Source organism: Liolophura sinensis, chromosome 4 (assembly GCF_032854445.1).
Source record: "Liolophura sinensis isolate JHLJ2023 chromosome 4, CUHK_Ljap_v2, whole genome shotgun sequence".
Taxonomy (NCBI): Eukaryota; Metazoa; Mollusca; class Polyplacophora; order Chitonida; family Chitonidae; genus Liolophura; species Liolophura sinensis.
The window spans coordinates 17,461,183-17,485,319 of NC_088298.1; the positions used below are offsets into that span (position 1 = coordinate 17,461,183).

The 24,137-nt window shown below is 39.9% G+C and overlaps 1 protein-coding gene across 4 annotated transcripts in view; it reads left to right on the forward strand.

Moving 5' to 3' along the window:
* The window catches only part of LOC135464745 (homeobox protein Mohawk-like), a 180,814-nt gene that overhangs the window by 142,942 nt on the left and 13,735 nt on the right, over positions 1 to 24,137 (forward strand). For all 4 annotated transcript variants that reach the window (XM_064742276.1, XM_064742277.1, XM_064742275.1 and 1 more), the window contains one exon: positions 20,919 to 21,244. In XM_064742276.1, the coding sequence (XP_064598346.1) occupies positions 20,919 to 21,244 (326 nt within the window). The remainder of the gene's footprint in view (positions 1 to 20,918; positions 21,245 to 24,137) is intronic.

A 24,137-nucleotide genomic window follows, 5' to 3' on the forward strand; every position in this document is an offset into this window, starting at 1 on the left:
AGGTCGAAAGGTTCTTTACTCATGACGGCATGTGCAGCTTTTGTTCCTAGCTGCCCAAGCATATTTCTCGCCATATACCCTTCCATTCTTCCTTTCCAACTAGCCTGCCATCCATCACGGCCGTCCGGCTATCGATGTGAGTGTTCCATACTTCGCTTAAATGCCACGAATTTGTCCTTATCTTTCCCTTTCCTTTTTGTTGCTTCGGGGAAGTCCTTTCAGCGGCCATCCCGTTTAACCAAGGACACAGCGTCGATTGCTGGTTTTCTGCGGCTATTCTGAGGGATAGGATTTCTAGGGTAGTTTTTCTTGCCGTCGGAAGCGTAGACAACCAATCTCTTTGGCTGACCAACTTTAGTTCGCTTGATTGGTTCCTCTGTCAAGTCGTTAAACACTCTACTGACCGCGCGCCTGATGAAACATTCTTGGGAATGCATCAACCTTAATAACCTCCATAAGACAAAACTGAAGGGAAATAGAGGTCAGAGGTGAGGTGTTGGTTTGCCTTAACATCATAACCTACTGCATTCAGGCGCCATTTGAAACAAAACCCCCTTTGTTTTGTTTCTCAACAAATCTCCCCTTTTCCTGTGAAACTTTTTTTTGTATTTTCGAATAGAAAACCATGTATTGGTTTATTTGGTGAAGGTAGTGGTGTTGGTGGGTGGGGAAATAGTCGGGGGTCGTGGTGGGGCGAGGCGGGGGTGCTGTGGTTGTACCACCCGAGCTTCAGAATTCCGTCATAAGAACATAATTCAAAATTTCACGTAATATTCTGAAAGTACAGCGAAATACAGAACATGCTATTGTGGAAAATGATAAGTCAATTTGATTAAACCTGATGAAAGAGTGATACACCAGCTCAATTTCATTATAACAAAGCCCACTTGGATTCAAATCAAACTCTGCTAAGAATCGGACTTATCTTTAAGACTTTTTACTTGAATACTTAGACTTATCGTAGACTTTGGTGATATAATTGAAAATTATTGCTTCAGGAATGATAACACATGTTAAGCCTCGCGTAAATCTAGGTCATCGTAGAGAACCTGGGACCAGAGGGGCTACTTTAATGAAACGTTCTTAGTGTTAAGTAGTCGTTTGCTATGTGTACTTCATGTCTGTGACTTAATCTTTGGCAGTATTAGCTCTTCCTTGCTTGGTGCATAGCGCAAGCAAATATGCCAGCTACTGCTGGTGTCAGTATACAGTGTGTGTAGGTTGGGTGTCATGAAGGGTGTCTTCTTCATAATGTACCATGTGAGGCAGCATTGTTAGAATGTATGCACTGTGGCTTCTACAAGGAGAGATCGCTATGCATGAAATGTACGAGCTAAACATAAAACCGTCGTGAAACTTCAAGCGGACAAACAGTCAGTGTCGTGCTTATGTATATAGAAAGTTTGGTTTCTGCTGATTGATGTGGGAAACCCTTTAATGGAAACGAATTATGACGGGTTGTATGTATGCAATACGGTTCAAGCAAGCTGAAGCGTAACGAAGTTCATGATTATTCAAATTGACTCCGGCACCATGACAGATATGACACCCCACCTAGTCACATTATACTGACACCGAGCCAGCCAGTCCTGTTTTCTTGCTTTAACCGCTCAGTGTTGAGCGCCCAGCGATACAGCAACAAGTACCATTTATAAAATCTTTGGTACGAGCCGACCCGCGTTTCATTTCAAGGTCTCCCGACCTCGAAGCGGACATTTGTAACTAGTAAGCCCCTGAAGAGGTCTAACTGTAAACGATACAGAAATCAACTGAACATTTCGTCTAATCATGATATGAATACGTTTATAAATGAGTCAACAAGATGACACTCAAAAAATTAATCTGTTAATTTGAACAGAAAGTCTGTTGTCTGAGTGATGCTAGAATGTATTCTTTTATTAGATCACAATATTCTGTCATATTAAACATAACATCCTGTTAGTCTCATAGGATGTTGAATGAATAGAACATGTGTGTTATGTTTAACAGAACAATCAGCTGCAATGACAGAGTATATTATCGGATCTTTCAGACAACAAACTTTATGTTAACGGACAGATTACTTTTTTGAGTGTAATGATGCTGTACCGATTGTCGACTCAGTTGAAACCAAGACATTATTATGCATCGTAAACATAAAAGATCAATGACGATTATATATTGCAATCGTAATACAGCTTGGATCAACAAGCTGTACATCGTTTGATCTTATAGGACTTCTCCGGTTTGTGTGCGCCAGCTACATCATGGCAAGAAAAATAAAGGAAGCCGTAAAATCCATTTAGATATAGCATCTTGCGTCCAATTTCCTTTGTCTCGCATCGTATCGATATATTCTGTAGTGAATACTTGAAACTATATAGGGCTACAAATACGTGTAGAATTTCATTTGACATTTATATTGTTACATTCCTTATCAATCCTATTATACTTTCTTCTGGAATTTCTTCTAATGGCTCGCACACGGAGTTGTTTTTTTCCGTCTTTTTGTTTGCTGTTCTTTACAGTGACCATTGATAGTTTTGCCGTGACTTGTTTCTTCTTGCCCGTTCTCTTTTTTTTTTTTTTTTTTTTAGAATTTATTCGAAGGACGAGTTTCGCAGGCCTCCTCTTGAATAGAGAAAATTGAACATTCCCTTACGGTTAGTTAGCCAACCCTATGCACGCAACTATACACCTGTTGTGAGTTTTCAGATACTGTTGGACTTTGCACTGACAGTAGAAAATGTACTGTATATGTTTCAATGTAAAGGCAGCTCGCTCTAATCCCAACCATTACCCCCGTCTTTTCAGAACGGCCAAACTTTGCCCTTGTATTGTCTTTGTGTTTACAGCCGACACACAGCGGTTATCCAACACATGTGTTAGAACGAAGCTCAGCTCTATGGAATTCTTTTGTGCGCGGAGGAAATAAAAGGAGACCATCTTCCGGAGCGGTTTGAATTCTGTACGCACACCAGCATGACAATCTCAGAATAAATATCAAGAATGAAAAGTCTGAAAATGTGGTATTTGGGGACGACGTGCGGGTTTGTGTTAGTTCTCCGCGAGGCTTTACAAAATGTAGTTTAAGTCGAGGTCATCTGTTCGATTTACAGATTGCTGTCTGTTTTGACATAACCTGGAGTTCTTTTTGTTGTTAAAGACATAGCCCAATGTACGAGATTCATTCAGTACTTTCCTTTTAATACAAGACATAATTTCTCTGATAATTAATAAATCGTAAGTCAATGATGAAAATAATTCCCTTTGGTATCATTCAGAAATTTCGTTTATGGCGTTGAAAAACTGACAATGCACCTAAGTTTGACTCGTAGATTGCTTTCAGGCCAATGTGACCGAAAAGCTGCTTGTGTGCATAGAGCACGACTTGACCTTTCGTCTGAACTGGTCTCTGCGCGAAGCTAGGAAGTAACCTACCGTGCTTTGTGTCTCCTGTAAATGACTCTCGACATTTCACGATACAGTATCGGTACGTGAAGAAATAAATAGTGCAAGAACAGGCCTGTGGATAGCTGGCATTGTTTTAACCACTGAGTCGTCTCCTTGTCTGCTTAAACAGATTGTCCCGTTTTTCCTTTTATTTTTTCCAGTTCCAATTTTTCTCTGGCCCCATCGGCCTTTTCCAAATTTGCCGGAAGAAGGCGCTGTGATGGAAGCTTTCTGTAGCGATCACGTGATTGTCATTACAACCATACGCCTTGTTTTACTTCCTATCGTTTGTCAATTTGTCTTCATGACAACTAATGACGTGCGCTGGTGGTCCGACATATCTGGGATGGTTTTCTATTTATGTAACGTAGTGGGTGGCAACATCTCGCAAAACACCGCGGGGCGTGAAGTTATAACGTGATTTGACGTCACGTTATCGCGTGTCGAGTCTGTTTGCAACCTGAACGAACTTGGTCAGAGTAAAGCTGTTAAGACACGAAACATAGACGTCTGTGTGTATTTCACAATAACTGTCTTGGGTGTTGACATTCGGCGGACATAGCTAGAAATATGTGTATGAATGTCGCTTCATATCTCAAGCGACGCGGTAGGTTGCATCTGAAGTAAAAATTTCTATTAAATTCTTACGCTTCAAAGGTCTTTCTAACACGAGGATCTGACTTAGCGTGTCTTCTTTAATATCAGTCAATGTTTACTGACGGTATTCCAACCGGTTTTGCGGCTAACCGCAAGGGGTAAAGTGCCCTTGGGGTTCATTTCCAACTCTGATTTACACGAGTGCCATTTCTTTACATCACAGCGTTAAATGACTTTCACTGAACGTTTGTAGATTCGCTGTTCAGCTTTTTTTTTTTTGAGATTTCGATAATGTGCTAAAGATCCAATGACAGCGGTGTCAGTTTGTATTTAAGTAGGCTTACATGTACGCTAAAGTAACAATCAAAAAATTACTGGCGCATCGCTGGCCCAGATGGTTGAATCGCTGGCAGAGGCCCTTCACCAATGAGGTCGTGTGTTCGAATCCAGCTATTGTTTATTCTAGCTTTGACTTCAGGCCAGGAGGGTTGTTAAGTACTTAGCGAAGGTTGAAGATTTATTCAGGGCGTCCCAATGCAATGATCTCCCGATCGCGACCTTACAAGTTAATTTTTCAATACGACATTGAGAGCCATACAAGTGAATAAATATATTACAATTACAAGGAAAACGTACATAACATTGCAAAGTGCTTCGGTCAAGGGTTTTATGTGCATTTGCGGAATCTTAGACCAAGTTGACTCGTTATTTACCTTTCTCAAAACTTGAAGTCGTCATTTAAGGAGAGAAATTTATATGCGTACATATTTTTATGGATTTAGCCGGGTTGTTCCTCTACATTGTTTTGTTAATTTCTTAGGCTACTTAAAAAACAGCGGATGTATCGAAATTACCTACTCTTTAAAGAAGGGAAAAAAAGACTGCACGAGGAGACTCAGGATTGAATCTTGGCGTTCGCTCTTAGCACAACTTTGTCTTACAGAAAACAGCTAGCCAAAATAAATACTGAGATGACGTACGATTGTGGCAAGTACAGCCGATCATGTTGCAGTGGTGAATTGCCTGACCTACAGGTATATTCTATTCTGTAACACGGGTTACATAACCTAATAGGGCGTTGTCACAAAAGCGGCATCTGTTCGGCTTCTTTTCACTTCACTTCTTGGGTCAGTCCAACCTTGCTTTGTACCACCTACCCCCACCCCCCACCCCTACCCCCTCCAGGCGTATGAAGGTATAACAGGTGATCTAACTCTTGATTCGGGTATGACACGTCACACGTATACTTCACCTCTCGCTTATCATCCGTTTGTCATAGGTGATTGGCAGCGAGTGAACTCAGGTCACGTGACACGAATACCAGCGTTCGCATGCACTGATGTCTATGTCGTGCCTCTTGACAGGCGTGACGTATTCGGAACACTTGCCGTCTGCGTCTGATCAAACATCTGTTATTAAATATGCACAATGTTTGTTCATTTGACGATGAACACAAAATCTGCATTGTCGAAAATGATGATAAGTCTTGATATCAGGTGGTTTGATTCAAAGTTCGTGATTTAAATTAAGGTTTATTTTTTTTCGTAGTTGTTATCGGGCATTCTTACTGGTGTGACGTATTCGGAACACTTGTCGCCTGCGTCTGATGGAACAGCTGTTATTAAATATATCCAGTGTTGGTTCACCTTCGTTCATTTGGCGATTAACATAAAATCTGAATCGTTGAAAATGATGATAAATTTCAATATCAGGTTTCACCACGGGTAAAATGTGTGATTAATTCTAAGGTTTATTCTTGTGAATTTTATCCATCATTCTTACTAACTTTCAATTCATTTTTGTTCACATATGCGGAGTTGTTTTAAACTCGCTTCTTTGAAATGTATAGAATTAGAAGTGGATTAAACATTCATCAGTCAGCAACTACTTCACTCTAGGCACATATTTATGACTCATTTAACCACATTACGGATCAATTTCCTTTAGTCTTTTGACTCTGTCACCAATTAATAGAAGTACAAGGATTGTTAATTACATTTCCATTTTCTGTGTGAGTAAAGAAGAAAAACTCATTTCATCTCCAAACTCCCATTGTACGATAAGGAAAGCGAATGTAGATAGCTTTAGATCCCAAAAAAAATATAATAAAATGGTATAGTTAATTATCGTTCTGCTTTGCAGCGTCGCTCAGAGATACTTCATTCAAATGCAAACTCATACGTAGCTTTTCTGTTTATTCTTTAATCCAATGCTATACTCGGGTGACACACATTTCTGCCGATATTTTGATGTTAAGTATAATATGGCCTGTTTATACGAGCATGCTGTAAACCAAGCAGAACTTAACCCGGTTGAAACGATTCGTCCGATATCTCACCTTCAATTGACACTTTGCTAATCGATTTATGTCAATGGGTCAATTTCGCGATTAGTGCTGCTGTACTAGATTTGATGGTGTACCTGGCTTTTTAGTCCTGCAATACGGCCAAGAGGTCTTGCGTTTTCTGTCTCAGTTTCTAGGGTAACGTTTACGGCAGACCGTTGAGTACATGCATTTGATCAATACATTCGTGCTCAAAATCATGCCCACTCTTCTATATTAAAATTCTACCCAGTTAATTGATTTCTATCCATATCACAAAAATATCTAATCTTCATTTCTCGAGAAAGGTACAAAACTCCAATCAAATGAATAAATGAACTCCAATCTTGATTTCTGTCCCTATGACTCGTACATTTTCGAAGTTGCATAAATGGGGCGTTTCACCTTTGCACCTTAACCTTTTCTTCCCAACTAAGAATCAGGTCACGTTGCTATAAGAGTGAAGTTTAATTAAGAAAAGTGGGACATTTTCATGTATAATGACCTTAGGTAATCAAAGGGTGTGGTCGTCTTTTTATATTTTTAGACGACATTTTAAGTCAAAACGACCTACTCTTCAGGGTGTTGCTCTGAAACTAAATCGCTGCCATTAGATAAGAATTGCGTGTCCTGTATCGTTTGCAAACCCATCATGAATTCCTCTTTCATGCATTCCGACCACCCATCCTGCAGGTATATAGGCTACGATTCTCATTTACTGATAAAAAATGCCTACGTGACAGATGTGGTTAGCGTGCCAGCGCGACGCGATGACCCACGAGCCTCTCATCAGTGCAGTGGCTGTGAGTTCAAGTTCAGCTCACGCTGGTGTCCATTCCGGCCCTACGTGTAAAGGTCTGTCAACAACCTGCGGATGGTCGTGAGTTTCCCCGGGGCTCTTCCCAGGTTCCTTCCATCTTAATGCTGGCCACCGTCGCATAAGTGAAATATTCTTGAGTAACAGCGTAAAAAAACTAATCGAATAAATAAATATATAACGGCTAAAGGTATGAAACTACGGTTGTACAAGTAATGGTAGCATTTTCAAGGGCGTAACAGTTTTACAAGCATATCCTTCTTTCCAGTCCTAGCTTTTCATGTAATAAGTTTAAGTGCATTTCAATACTACCCTGTGCAAAATTGAGTAATTATGACTACTTCTATCTAAAGTTACTTAGTACTACCTTGTAGGTCAAACAAAATGAAAAAGTTTGATCTAGCATAAAATACGTAGAGTATTTACTGTAGCCAACCCAACGAAAGAGAATGCATTTGCATAATATATGCCGGATCACACAATAACGTAGCTGTGACATGGCATTGTAAACCAACAAAGTTTCTGTTTGAGCACCATATAGTTTAGCTTCATATCCTGATGAAAAAAAAAACAAAGCATTTATATTTGACCTTGACCCAGTGACCTTTAATTATACTTGGGGCAACTCTTTTATTAAGACTCAATTATGTAGCTTCTTCACTTTTTGTTTTATTTTTACCTTTTGTCCTTTGTTCCTCAAGATGACCTAGAAGAAAATAATTCTCGTTAAAGCATAACACGATTAAGTTTACCCAGTAACCGCGGCCTGTTACGATTACGAGATTATGTAACGAGGTATATACGAGTAAAAGTAGATCGCACACGTTTAAGCTGTCACGTAATTTTCCTCCATCACGATGACAGACAACGCCACAACTCGGCCTCTGTATATTTTCCGATTCTTTCAGATAGCGATAGAATTCCAGCTAACATCACAAAAAACAGAGCTGTTTGTATATGGAACTCTGCACTATGACGTCATTCGGGCCTTGGGAGGCCTTCGTGGAGTCTTTGGTAGCTACAGCATCCCAGCGTAGCAGTTGTCGGGTAGAGTCTACGCTGATCATCATAACATGTGTAGTCAGCATGTGGTAGAACACACGCTGCACGCCTTAGCTTACCGCTCTACTCTGTATTGTAAGACATTATGGTGCGGTCGTCAGCATTTCACTACCCTGGGAAAGTGGAAGAGCTCTCCGGCCCGATGGAAGAGGATTTTTTTTTATCACGCCGATGTTTTCATAAGCATACGATGAAGTTGACATCAAAAGACTTTCGTTATACACTGTCGTTTGGGATTGTTTTTACTAAATGCTTTTAGACACGTCCAGGGCTAGTGCAGCAAGTTCAAATTGTCTTATGTACGGAAACAAGATGGACTGTGACATTTATTTATTCGTGAGTTCAAACTTCCAGTTCAGTTCGCCAAACGCTAGAGTTTTTGGATTGTTTTTATGTGAACCCATTTAGCGAAAACACATCTTTAAGATACGCTCTGTGCAGAAAAGTGTAGTTGTATGGCTTGGATTCTACTATATACACTGTTAAGTTTATCTATCTCTCGCATTTGTGAGTTCACACCTGCTTGCAAACCTGTTCATTAAAAGCTGTTTTTAAATTCCATTAAACACGACCATTTCGGCATTTTAGTATAAACTTATCTTTATGGTTTGCATTTATTTATATCTATTATTACAGCCCAATCAGATCTAACGCTAGCAGGTTTTTATTTTTAAAGAAGATGGTTACAAACTGGAAATGACGTTACCCGGATCAAAACCCGTTCATTTTACGTTCTGTTTTTAATTTTTTGAAACCACCAGTAAAGAAAGTTCAAGTTATTTTCTGGTTTGATTTGCACAAGACGCCCTGTTACGTTTAACTCTAGAAGCTTTGTGGTCAATTTTTTGATGGTTTGATTTCAGCTAAATGAATTGTCATGTTTTCCTTACCTTAGTAGGCGAGAGTTCAAACCCGGGTCCCATTCATTTGGTTTGCCCTTTGACTGTCATAAAGACGGCTAGAACATTGATAGTTTTATGTATAGCTGGATCTCCATCTGGTCACCTTTCTTCCAAAATAGGTACAACTTCATACCATGTAGAAATTTTGTTTATTGATTTTTTTTAGGCTTCATTCCATTTATGCTGAGACATACAAGAACAAAAAACAGTTATAAAATCTGTAAGACTACAGTACATAGTAAAATCAGAGCAGCGGTGACAGTATGATAGCAAATTGTCACAGGTAACCGGCGAAATCCGGGACCCTTCTCGCGAGGACTAAGAAGAAATGTTTAGGTAAATAAATATTGTCTATATAGTGAGCAAATCGTACATAATTTTTGTTACATGTCACGCGGTAAACCAAGAACTAAATGGTTGTCCCTGCTTCATTTCTCCTCACAGTGGCACAGATTATGTGAGGTTTTTTTTTTGTTTTTTTTTACCGTACAGGTTACTGGAGAGTATGTCTTTTGAAATCCATTACTATTTCAAGGCCCATCATACACGCACAGAAAAATGTCTAAGATAGTACGTGTAATGGTCGCCATTGTGGGCAAATCCTCGACTAATTCAAGCGGAAGTAGGTGTCGCCACTTGAAGATGAGAGTGATTATCTGACATGATTGGTCATTTACAAGACAGCCCTCTTCAAATTAGCTCAAGAAGGCGTTCACAAGAGGAGAGCCTAACGACTGTCACATAAAACTTTACGCGAGCCTTCTTGAAAAAATCTGTGATTGTGATCACTGTGTCTCGCCAACTTAAGAATTCGACCGTACTTATTCTTTTTCAGCGACGTGTCTGGTCTCCGGTTCGTGGTCGGTGCTACGTGAGCGCCTTAAAGGCGATTGAGTGCATGCATTTTATTTTTTGAAGCTCCAGTAAGCAGATTTGAAGAGCAAGTTGTTCTAATATTAATCGAAATCTACGCTGAATAGACCAAGTATACAAAAGCAAACATTGCCAAGACAAATATGCACGTTTTTACTTTTACAAAACGCGCGCCTTCGTTCTCACACAAATCACGATTCTAATTTTTATCAGTTTTTCTCCTAGAAAGGTTGGGGTTCTCGTAGATATGAAGTAGGTCCTGTATGATTTTAGGTTTGATTAGCAGTTTATGAAAAAGTAAAGAACATGTGGTATGTATTAAACCAGTTATGTTCTGCGGCTAAAAGAGAGTGAATGATTGATTGACAATACATTATTGGTCATATTGCAGCAAGATCGTGGCGAGAACATGTTGCCGTAAAAGAGAAACCACTAGCTAGATGATGTCTTCATTGGTTAACACGTTTAACACGTATGTTCGTCACTCTTGTTACTCTTGGGTAGCTTCTGTAACACCGGAAGACAGTTTACAGGTATGAGTGCATAATTCATCTTAAAAGGTAATTGTACTTCTTCATTGACACTTAGTGCAAATACTTTCTCTTGATGTTAAAATTTGCAGTAGCGCCACCTGGTGTTGAAATCGACAGTAGCGCCACGTGGTGTTAAAACAGGCAGTAGCGCAACCTGGTGTTAAAATCGACATTAGCGCCACCTGGTGTTGAAACCCAAAGAACTGTCACCTGGTGTTCAACTGTGTATTAAGCCCCACGTGGAGATGAAATCTGAGATAGCAGCATCTTTTGTCGAAACCGACAAAAGCGCCACCTAGTGGTGCAATCATAACAATCTGGTTATTTATCTCTTTGTAATTCTGGAAACATGTGGCTATAGAAGATCATGCGTAGGCGACACCCAAAGCCTTAAATGATGTTATATTGGGTCAGTTAGACGTGCTATGCTTCTGGCAACACATATGTTCATTATTTTATTTGACTGTTGTTTAACGCCTCGTATTCACGAATTTTTCACGTATATAATGGTTTTAAGTTTTATGGGAAGGCGAAATTGGAGTGTGTGGGATAAACCAACGCCTTCTGGTAACTGTTTTTCAGTTATTACATTGTTGAAACATATATCCATGGTACATATAGACATGTAACGTTTGCACATCATTTACCTCAAGGTATACATATTTACAAGGACATAACATGTATACATTCATAAATACCTACACATATATATACAGTACAGACAAAACACTGACTTACATGCAGGATTGTCTGTTGTGGTTTGTTACAATGAATTTTCTCCATACTGATATATAACTAATTAATAAAATTGACCTCTAATGGCTGACCATTTTTTTTTGTCAAATATGTTAACACTGTCCCTCATAGTTGCGACCGGTTTTGTTTTTTCATAATATACTATTTTTGCAATAAGTGAAGTACATATATGCACGCCACATAGGTTGAGCACGTGTGAACTTCAAGGAACGTTAAGAAGCACAAAAAGCCACGAAGTCTTCCTCTACCGCTTAGTGTAACGAAGGCTTCACAAACAGCGAGAACGGGGAAATCCACAACTCTCCTGCCCATGGTCGGATTTGAACCCGCAACTGGTGTGTCTCGAAAGTCAAGCATCATGTCCTCTCGGCCACGACCTATTCCCAACAACCTATATGGCTATAGTTCATGTTTGTGTGTTGCCATAACATATATCTCTATCTATCTCCAGCGTGTTGGAGAAAATTGAACTGAACTTGTCCTGATATATTGTGAAGTTATTATTTTCCTGCCCAGCCCGAATGTTTGGCCTTCACTGATCAGTGTTTGCCAATAGATATACTTGCGCAGGGTACCACCTGTTATTCTGCATGTGCAAACAGAAAAACGTGTGATCTGACAACGATAAAAACAACCACTTCTTATCACCCTGCGGCTTTTGTGCTATCGCGTGAATCTCGGTTACCGCCGCGCTGTGACGCTTCTCACACATTGTGTTGTGTGCCGAAGGTTTTCGTATTTGAGTACAATTTTTACTCTGCACATATATTCGAGATATGAATCGGTAAAAATATATAAATTCAAATTTTTTCAGCAGCTGTGAGATCTGTGCTGACAAAGAATTATCACAATACCAAAAAGTAGTATACATTTTCTGAATATTTATTAATGTATTTATTTAATAGGTGTTTTTACGCTGTACTCAAGACTATTTAATACTCACATATACGACGTTGGCCATCATTCTGGTTGGAGGAAACCGGGATGAGCTTGGGGGAAACCCACGACCATCCTCCGGTTGCTGACAAACCTTCCCACGCAGTTTCTGAATAAGTAACCACACATGTACTCGTGCCAAGATTGCTGAAAAACTTTTAGTGACCAGTCGTCTTACTACAACCGTGGTTTCTATTTTTTCGGGAGGATCAGGCTCGTTGCTGTTCGCCAATTTTCGTTGATCTCTTGTCAGTATGCCGTGATGTAGATAAGAGATGGACAAAAGCTTAATTTTGCTAAGTGATAGTCGTGTATTGCCCTGAATGATAGATAATACAGCATATCCTTAAAATGTTTCTTGGAGAAAAATCGTTCCCATTCCTTAGGTTTACGGAGGAATTCCGAAACAGACACGTGGTCAGGAAAGATAATATAAGACTTACAGCATAGAGAGTAAAACCAGAGCAGTGGCGAGAGTGCGATGCTTGGCAAATGGTCTCGCGTAACCGGTGAAATACGGCCTCTTGTCAGTTTACCTCATTTAGGGTTTATTCTAACTGTTCATGTAAATACATAAATAATAGCAATTTACACCCAGCTTTGCACCGTTCATGTGCATCCTTTAAAGGTAGCAACCTACCTATCTAGAGTTACCCAAAATGATATATCGAAAGAGCCATGATGATTTGGATAAGCTTAACAGTGTATTTATAAACGCGCGTGTGTGTGTGTGTGTGTGTGTGTGTGTGTGCGTGTGCGTGCGTGCGTGTTTCTTTTTTTTTTTTTTTGTTAACTCTGACCAGCTCAACACCTTTGCCCCAGTTGATCACAAGAGAAAACAGATGTTGGGTTTGGGTATTGCCTCTCCAGCACGCTGTCAGAGGGATAAATGTTGATGTGTCTGTCAGAACTTTGTCTTGACATTTCTGATAAATATTTGAGAAGCGTTCCAGCTCAGTGGCAGGCATATCAGAAAACTTTATCTTCACAAGGCTACTGCTTTGAAGCGAATGCCATTTTTTTTTTGCACCTTCCTCGAATTTAGTATGGAAATAACTCTCCGTCTCTCGGCACTTATCATTCCTTGCCTTTGTAACCATACATCAACCTTTATTGATCTTTGGGCACAGCCGAAACATTTGCCTCTTTCAATCTTTCTTTCACCCTCTTTGACTACGTTCACATCCCGCTGGTTTTGGTTGCCCTTGGCTATCTGTCTCTTACACCACTATATACACAAGCGGTTGGTGGCCTTTATTTGAATAAAGATTTTTGTAGTTGCCACTGTTTTTGGCGCCTATCAGTCGTAATGGCGCGTATTAAAACTCATCCAGCCGATTCTATCCCCGCTATATTAGTTCGCTGCACAAATATTGACATTAAAATGGAATAAAATACCGCAGTACCATCTACACAATGGGCGTCAGGATTGCTTTTGAAGGAAGGCTTTATTTGATGACTGTCCAAAGGTGACGCTTTTTTTTTCTTTTAGAACTGTGCCTTCCGGTCTAATGAATATCAGATCTCTTAGCAATCTACCTCTGGGGAAATGTTTTCCTATTAAATCAGACCACACCTTTCAAGTCTGATTAATTTGCACCCAGGAAGAACTCGACTCGCGGGTGAAGTCCATGCATGTCTCGTGATAAGGAGGCACGGTTATTTTTTCAAACGCTGTAATCTGCAAACCCAAGGAATTCTTTACTGTGGTGGTTTGTTTATTCTTTGTACTGCACTTCAGAATATGTCGTGTAGACGACGGCAATTAGGTTTAGAGGCAGATAAAATCCGATAACGCTCTTGACGTAAAAGTTGCAGCCAAACTAACTGGAGCTGGGTTCGAACTCGCGATTTCATTCGCCAAGAGCCTGTTTTGGATCATTTGTAGTGGTTACGTAAAAGTGTAAGACGAGAAAGGTAACTATTTTGGAACTCTGTATGTTTTAGGCGGGAAAAGGTTCTTCAAACCTACCCCACCCTAAAGTATAAATAAATAAAGAAATGACCATACATAAAGAATGGTCTTGAATATGACAAACACCATTACCAACAACAACAACAAGGCTAAAATGAGAGTGTCATTATTACAAAATACTTACAGTTTGATCGTAGGCTTATGTAAATTATATATTAAATCAATGTATATGCATATACGGAATATTAACTGCATATTGATTGACATCATTGATATTTAAAAAAAAATGGTTTAAATCAGAAAAATGTACAAATCATAAGCATGGAAGCCGCTGAAATCATGTCAATTATTTCCTGCCTTCCAAAGCATTTAGATGGACTTCTTTGTTTTCTTGTTTTTTTGTGTGTTTTTTTTCGAGTAGTATACGAATGTTGACGCTTATGTCTATGTGACAAGTCCTTATTTTTTTTTTAGTCCGTTGCAAATGTACGACGTTTATATTGTGACCCTAAAGCCACACCCCCATTTTCTGATTAGTTTCGGGGCTAGTAAACCCTTGAAACGAATCACGCCTGAACACAGTAGTTGCTGCTTTGATCCTTTCAATCTTTATCCATTCTTCTATAAAATTTCCATTCAACGAATCTGCTAAAAAAAAACAAAAGAAACGCAATTTTCCGAACGCTAAAAACCAGGATGGCCACACCTTATGAGCAATTAAAATTTTCGCAAATTTCCCCATTTTGGTTCAGTCACGATAAATACTAGATGGTACGGAGATGATCCTGTATGGTCAACTTTATGAGGCGGAGTCGCCGACATCAGGTCTGCGCACGCAATCCCACAATCCGTCACTGTCCATGGCATGGCGGCCCTTCAAGAATCTGTGGCACATAGAGCCCAAAGCTCGGGCCAATTTGCACTAATGAAGGGTCTAAAACCTCCACCCAGGCTTTGTACGTCTAGAGGCTAATTGAGCAGTGAATAGAGAGCATAGCCCGTGTAATAACGTGCTGTTCAAACGCCTTGATCTAAGTCGGATCTGTTCTGGCACGAATGGCTTGATAAGCCGCATCGTCGCCGAATGTTGGCGTAAAATAAACTCGGTATTTTTTGGGATATCCCGGATAGACCCGAAGGAGAAGGTATAATCATTTTTCATAAGAGTATTTTGTTTAAATAATACCAACTTGCACTTCTGCTAGCACCATGGGTTAAAGCAAATTTTGGTGGTAGTCGCAGTTACAAAATAGGTTTCGTCGAGAATTAATAAACATTTTGTAAGTGATTTCTCTTCGTGCTTTTTTATATGCATTTGATCAACATTCTTTTGGTTTAATGCTTTGACCTTCTATAAGTATTACAGACTACATGACGTTACATATAAAACAGTCGCAGTTACAACATAGGTTTCGTCAAGAATTAATAAACATTTTGTAAGTGATCTTTCTTTGTGCTTTTTATGTGCATTTGATCAACATTCCTTTGGTTTAACGGTTTGACCTTCTGTAAGTGTTGCAGGCCGCATGACGTTACATATGTTACAGTCGTGTTATTTCACATCAAAACTGTTGGCATTTCTCTCCCTGTTGATACATGTACTATTGAGATTATATGTCCATGTATGTATGCACAGTGCTTTCATTACTGATGTTATCTTGGGTTTATCTGTATAGCTGCCAAATACATCCAGATCAGACTCGACTTTAAAGAATTTGAAAGTAATCCGTGTCTTGAGACCGATACCAGGCGACCTTGAAGTGAAGATCTAAGAGCACATATACTGTGAAGTCTTTGTGGATAGCCCGAGTTTACGAGTCGGTGGTGTTACAAGCTACAGCTCAAGATGCTTGGGTCGAAATCCTTTCTTGTCCTTCCTCTCTATAGCGGGTCATGTCTTTAAAACAGTGATTTAAATGGCTGTCGTTCCTTTACAACCGCATCAAGGAAATACATGCTGAAATTGACAGATAATGGCTCAGTTAAATTAGTCGATCGCTTCTAATACCCTTCAAAGACCTTTAAAGGCTCAGATCTAGACCGGGTGCTTTTAACCACTAATTTGTCTTAGAGCATACTTGCTTGCCATGGTAGTTTTTTGACGGAATCAACCACTTGGATATTTCCCCTGCCAGTTCAAACACAGCCACACGAGTGCCTTGTACGAGTTAAGTTAAACCCACGATTTGACCCCTGTATTGATTGAAGGTCAGCATTGATAAATAATGTCCCCGGCGTAACCTTATATCTCAGCTTATTGCATATCTCGAGTCCTATTCTTCACCGTGTCATTTATGTTACGTAATCCTATTTGAAACTCTTATTTCTTTGATTTCACGACAACCGATTTAATGGCTTCGTACTTTGATATACAGAGTCAAAGGACACCATATGTCTTCTCTGTAATATTTTTTTCTCTAAATTAAACGTTACAGAATGACGGTTCTATTGTCAAATATTAACGCCACTAAGGCATGTTTTGTGATACATGGAGAATGGCTCTTTGATCATTATTTTCTTTCAAACTGATTCTTGTTTGGTATGAGGTTGACTCAAAGAAATTAATACAAATTTCCATCAAAGAATAATTATGTGTGATATTCGGTTTGAAGTCCGACTATCTACTAGCTACTTCTTTTCGCCATAAACTAGCTTTTGTCTTAACGTTGTGAGGTTTTGATCATTCCGTCATTTGTTCACTTCTATAGCAGCGTGACGGCATGTGTTCTTAACTTATGCACACAGATATCAGGCATGCCGGTATGCAGGGTTTTACTGGCATGTTTACTGTTTCTTAATTTGGTACTGCATATCAAACATCAATAGTTTCGAAGCCGAGGCTTTACAATTCGTGTCGAGGAATGTCTACCCCAATGAGCAGAGTTTATCCAAATGGCAGTCGATAAGAAAGGAGCCGTTGCAAAGCAGCCCTATAATCAGCGATATTGAAAATATGCCAACTACAGCACTGGTCCATTTAACTCGAGTCCATGGCATATATTGGGTTACTAATTTCAGATCCGACATTTTGCCACACCCGACTTGACAGGCACTTGAAAGAAACTCTCGCATGGGTTTACATTCAGCTTGAATTATGTACTTCAGTTGTAAAACATCTCTACAATTGAAGTGGGAGAAAAGCAAATACGGCGTTTTTCGTGTGCCAATATTTAATTTATGGGACATGCGACGGTTTAGTTTTGCGTCTCTTGAAAGTTTGCCTAGGTTCAAATATAATGAGAATTGTAGGCCTACAGTGCTTTACCGAAGGTCAACTTCTTCAAGGTCAGATAATTGTAATCCATTGTCTACTCTCACGCAATGACACGATGTCTCGCTTTTCTTTACCTGTGGACGGCCCGATGTCTGAGCTCGTAGAGCGTTCGCTTCGGGGTGGTTGATCTAGGGTCACACCTGAGACCTGAAAAGAGGAAGTTGTAGCTTCCTCGCTTCAGCATTAACGGGATGATGCAACGACTGGTTAACCCGTGTCAGTATAATGGCTCGGACGGGGCGACTTACATCCCTTCGGTAAGTCCTCTCGGTGAAGCAGCACTAGATAAAAGAGCGATCGAAAACTGTCCGGCAACATGGAGATACATTACACGCACTCTCAGGACTCCTGCGTCGTCGTAAGACTGAAAGCTGTTAAGTACGACATTAAACCCTAAGCATTCACTCACTCACTCTTTAGCTGCGACTGCCTGTTGGTCGGTCGTTTTGTCGATCTGTCATATATTTTGACATACTATTTTTTTCATGTGCCATTCCATTCAGTTAACGAGGGACGTGATGCCGCAGCCGTTGCGAATTATGTACGAAGTGTGCATATTGTGACTGTGCTGAGTTCTTGAGAGCTATATTTAGGTGGACCATCTTAAAAAATAAAACAAACAAAATTGTGTTAGAGCTCTAAATATTTTGGGCGACCATCTCTTTTTTCTCCTGTTTGGTATACGCGCGTGCGTGTGTCGTGCGCTCTGACAAATCAACATGTAAAGCAAAATGATTTGTGTTCCCAGTTACGTTGCACAAATAGCTGCAAAATTCTTGTGCAATATGCTTGTTATACAGGAACAGCTTTATTTCAGATGAAAATATTTCACCTATAACGATTCGGTCCATTGTGCTCAGTGATGATTAGTAAGCCTAAAATTTCTATGACGTTTTGTTGCCTCAATGATTACGTAATACGCATGTTTTCCAGCATCATGTGCGCGGACAAATCCCGCTTCTGTCTGCGAGACTGCCTGGTATCCGGCTATACATGACCTCGTTTTGCATGACCCAAGGCTAACCATATCGTCTACGCGTCAGTCAAATATGTCAGCTTTAGGTAAAGCATATGGACCAATGTTTACGTTGTCAGTTAACAGGCAACCATTTTGCCCTTGGGTCCGACACTAATGGGGTTACCTGATGAAAACAATACTTTACATCTGACCGTTTCTTTCTTAACAACAACAACTCTTGTGGCACTGAAATTGGCACGTGACAAAAAGTGAAGGTAATTTGTAGTGTGCGCTTTTTGAGAGAGAAAAAAAGTTAAAAAACAACTTGCATCATTCGCTTTCTTACTGCATTAAGTAAAGCTCGTTTTCAGAGTATTTTCATTGGACGTGTGTAAGGCTATAGTTGCGGAATGTAACTCTGAAATCGACCAACACGACGTACTGGGAGAGTTCCGGAGAATGACTGCTTCTAATGTGTCGGATCAACGGCAAGCCACATTTACCGCATCTTGACATGCGCATTAAATGTTTCCTAGGGGTCTTGTAATGAAAGAGTTATAAGTTGTTCGAAACAGCAACATCAGGCATTTGATTGAAATGATGACGTAAAATGATTAGCTAGCTTATACAGTACGTGAGCTTGTTAACAGTTGGGAAGAGGAAGGCGTCTAAGTGTCAACTAAGCAGCTTCAAGAGAGTAAAGAAAACAGTGAAGCATTGTTTGTTGTTGTTGTGTTAAATGTTTTAACACTTCCCTACTACTGGACTGTCTCAATGTCGCCAGGTAACAGTAAGCAGTACTTGATTTTGCGAGACTACTCTCGCAAGGCGCTTATTTGCCCCAGTTAATTTACCAGGCACTTTCTATGCCTAACCTTGAACTCCAACAAATAGGTCTCATTTGGTTAGATCTTGTGATTCATCAGTTCTTTTTTTTTTCCTGCCGACATCAACAATTTTACATCCCGATAAAATTGATATTAATTTTTTTTTCTTGTGTGAGGCACTTATTTTTTTTATCTCCTTCTAAAATCTTGAAATGCGTCGATACATATGTGCATCTTTGCAAACCGAGCGGAAAGAAAATTTATACCCTACATGCTTGCTTATTGAGGAATGATGTGATTCTATTTCTTCCCATTTGAGGGTTTCTGACATAGTTTTCGATATGGGGTTATCGAAAAATCGATGTCCGCATTAAGTCTCCTCCGTACATCTCCAACCATAATGTTGAGTGCGTTCGTATAAGTGAAATATTCGTAAGTACAGCGTAAACACCAAGCAACTAAAGAAATACAGAATTGTGGTAATTAATTTCATTTAATTGGTCTTATCGCCATACCCCGGTCAGATTTAAGATTGGATTAAACTGGAGTGCCCAGGGTAACCCACAGCCATTCGCCAGGTAGCGTAAAAAAACGACTCTGACTTAAGGCTGCAGCTGAGAGAGTTGAAGATGGATTTGAACCCGCAGCCTCCTACAGTCACATGTTGCCAGCACGTTAGCCATCGAGGAACCTTACGCAACTGTACACAGATGTTGCGATTTCGAATTTAACTCCCCACTCTTGGATTTGTTTGATAACTGGCTTAGACTGTTAGATCCCTCCAAGGGCTCCGTCCGTTTGTTTATGGTTTGCGACATGTTTCCGCAAAAAGGGTATGGTGTATATAATTAGCTGGAACAAACCAGGTTCCCTCCAATTTGTTTCACGTTGTTATATCTTCACAACGTCATTTCATGAAAGCTAAAACGAAACAGAATAAGGTTATGTTTGTAAGCTTGGTTTAACGTGGGCTACAACGAAGGTGCGTAAAACGCAAAAATCAGAAAGAGGCAGACTGGTAATAATGTATCAGCGGTAATCCAGCGTAGCCTGGTATGTGACGATAAACAGTCGCACTGACATCTGTGAGAAGCGCTTTACCAGGCAACCTTCACATAAATCAGTATCAACAAGGAATGGGCAATATAAAATATGAATGCTCAAAGTTATGTGATTAATGCGGCATTAATTCCCAGACTGTATGATAGATAAGAATCTTTCCGATTTGTCAGAAAACTAGTTGTAATTCATTCGTCAATTTTTTATGTGTGTGGTGTATATTATTCGTCGCTGTGCTGGTTCTACGTGAACCGAATGAATAATGGCTGTTATATATACAGAATCGCGTGGGTGCGCGAGCCTTTCAAGTTGTGCAATAGTTGCTTTGTTCGTTTTCTTCTTCTTTGTCTTATTTGACATTTTAGAGGACGTTCATTATGACTCCACCTACTGTTAGGTTGATTTTATTGTTTTCGCCTTGACTTGTTATGATATTTTAAACCATGCAGTTGCCTCCTCGGAGCAATACTATAAGTATTGTGCTTACCATTGCTTCGTAATCAAAATAAAACATGCTTAAAATAAAGAACGTTCAGATCTATTTCTTCGTACTTTTACCTGAGTAAATATTGAACCAATACGTCAATAAATAAACAAATGCAATCAATAAATCCAATGGTCATTATTGATGGAATTTTCTTTTGTCTTTTGCAGAAAAATGACCCACGAAAAGGTTCGCCTTAAACGCCAAACTCTCCAGGACATGGCTCGGCCGTTAAAACAGTGGTTATTCAGGAACCGAAATAACCCATACCCTACCAAGACAGAAAAAATGTCCCTAGCCAGGGTGTCCAAAATGACATTGACCCAAGTGTCCAATTGGTTCGCAAACGCGCGACGCAGGCTGAAGAACACAGTTCGCGATCCGGACCTCAACTGGGCTTCACGGATTAAACTCTATAATAACTACGCCGTGGGCAATGCCGAGCTGTTCAGCATTAGTTCCAATGACAGCATATGGGATTCCGAAGAAGATACGGGTAAGTGGATTTTTTTTCTGGCACTCCGCATTTGACACATTATACTGGGATGCCTTATCCCGTACAAAAGCCACGCTGGACTGACCAATATTGTTCTCTTAAAATGAAGAAGTTGAGTGTTACCAGTTGTCCACATAATATAACAAAGACTTGTTGCATAGTGAAAACCAGAGAACCGACCAAACCGATGAAGTGCGGCCTCTTATCAGTTTATTCTAAGTGTTCATGTCATCTCTAAAATGATGACATGAAACTAAAATGCTGAGGCCCGAATAAATGTAGTGTTGAAAAGTTCCTTATTGTGATGGCTTTTTCTTTATTTTGTCCGTTTTGAAAAAAATTAATAACAAAATATTGATGACCATTGGATTTGAACCCAGTATCTTAAGGTTTAGAAAAGGTATCATTGACAAATATTTGTCAAGATGAATTAGGCGCTAGGATATCATCTATAAAAGTCCATTCTTGTGTAGTCCCACAGTAGCTAATAGAGGGAACCAAATTTCTCACATTTGGGTACGAACGCAAAACTTGCGTGTTCGGGGCTGAATTATATTTGGTTAGCGTGCTCAACTAATTTTCGGCGGTAGTTGTTCACTAATTCTCTTGTTCTGTCTCATTACCGCACGACTGAATAAGTGCATTTCTTGTGAAGACGATGTAAATAAGCCAATTGTCACACGGTCGTCGCTGCTCTGGTTTTACCATCCATTCTGTAGTTCTTTTATATTAACCACAACAAAGCGAAACCGTTATTAAAGCCCGTGTTTATTAAGATTGTTAGATCTGCCGTATGATGTGGCAATTAACAGAGAGTGTTTAAGCACAGACACCTGAAGGGTGATGCGAGTGGGTCGGTGAGGCGGGGGTGGGGTGAGGGACTCATTCCACTTTTCCCAGGAGTATTTCAAGACGATCTCTCTAAATCTACTCCGACAGTTCTTGGTATTGGCTTTCAGAGAATGCCCACGGGCTATTTAGTAGGAAACCTGCCAATATCCGCAGAGCTTATTGAACAGTATGGTGGCATACACTTTGGAAAAAGTGCACACAACAAGCATTTCTTCTTAACTGATGCGCCAGTATTTAGCAGTTCAAGTAGGTGAAAGCTCCCCAACTTCATGTATAAACAGGGGAGAGGGTCTTGGTCGCACAGTTAAAATGTTTGCCTTTAAATCACTAGGTCACCTGAAACGTGGGTTCGATCCCTTTCTCAGGCAGAGAATTTTTAAAGTTCTCACATCTGCTTGCATTGATCTCGAGAGAATCGTATTTCTCTGGCCGTGTTTTGTGTGATTCTCGCTGGAGATATGTATGTCATACGTGATACGCATGCCTGTAACATGCCAAAAGTCGATGGTTTGTTCCGGCCATATCGGTGTCCTTTACCCTTAGTGCTGTTTGAAAATTCTTGAGTATAGCATTAAGCGTAATAAAAGACATACAGCATAGAGAATATGCCGGGCGGCGACCATAGTGTGATAATTGACAATTTGGTTTCATGTAACCGGTGAAATACGGCCTACTGTTAACTTACCTCTGTTTAGATGGTAATTCATGTAAATGTTTTAAAGAGTAGCAAATAATACGCCTCCTAGCACCATAGCTTTATCACATTTAGGTAAAAGAATGCAGTGATGTTAATTGCAATTTATTAGACTTAACTGGCCCAGAATGCTTAAAAAGCATTCAACATGGAAAATTATAACAGTAAAGGACAGTGAAACATTGACAATAAGAAAAAAACTTAATGTGACGTCATCAGACGATGTTATTTCCTAAATTTTATATGTTTTCCTTATCTTCACAAAAAAGCAAAACTTTTGTTTTTTATGACTCCTGTAAACAGGCGCATACTGCTTTGACATGGCAGCGTTGCTTGTCCTATACTTTATATAGAGGTACATGTATGGTTATTAGGACCAATCATAAGAAAACCAATTTCCTTTTAAAGCATTTCACGGTGTTGACCAAGTCAATACGTTGGGGTCTCCCTGAAGCTTTGACTTTTCTTAATACAGAGAAAGCTTTTTGTTCGCTAAATTCCGCGGTTCTTCAGTCAGTACAGTTAAAGCTCCTAGGTTGTCAGCTTATACTAGTACACGCGGAACAAGTTAATCCCCAAGCTGACGCGAGGTTGCTGTATGCTCTGCCAGACCGTGTGGCCTTCTGCGAACAGTTATGTCCAAAAGCGATACCAGCTGTTGGTATTTGCAAAAGAACAACTGTATAGAGCGGGTTTCAATGCGGAACTGGATATTTGCTAATATACGTGGGCAAAACTTGCTCCTTTATTATCAAGACGTTCTCGATTAGACTTTAGAACGAGAAACATAACGAGGGACCGGCGACAGAAATGCTTAGTAAAAAGAGACATATAGTCTACTTTTGTATAAGCACCGTTTGCTGAGGCGTCAACAGAGCACACGGCTCGAATTTTTGGCGCGAACAAAACATGTGGTGAGCGGGAAGCGGACTGGAGCCAAGCTATAACGTACACGACCTACGCATTATTTTTTCGCTTAGCCTAGAAGAAAATGGACATAAATAGAAAGCCATGTCAAAATTGTTATCGAATAGCATATTAGCCGACTTGATATAGGATATTCTATCTTTGAATCGCGATGTGGAAAAGCACTACCATTATCAAAAGCATGCAGTCGCGAATGTTGGCTGTATGCTTTTCAAGACGAAATAGAAAAATCGCCACTATGTTGGGTTGCATGAGCTGGGAGCACATTAGATTCCACCTTGTATATATATATATATACTTGCACTATCAAGAGGTCTTTTGCTATCCAGTCGCAAAATGAGGTGGTGAACATATGAGATAAACGATAGTAGCTTTCCCCAATAGCTTTTATTCCCCACTTCACCTCCATGTTTCATTGGG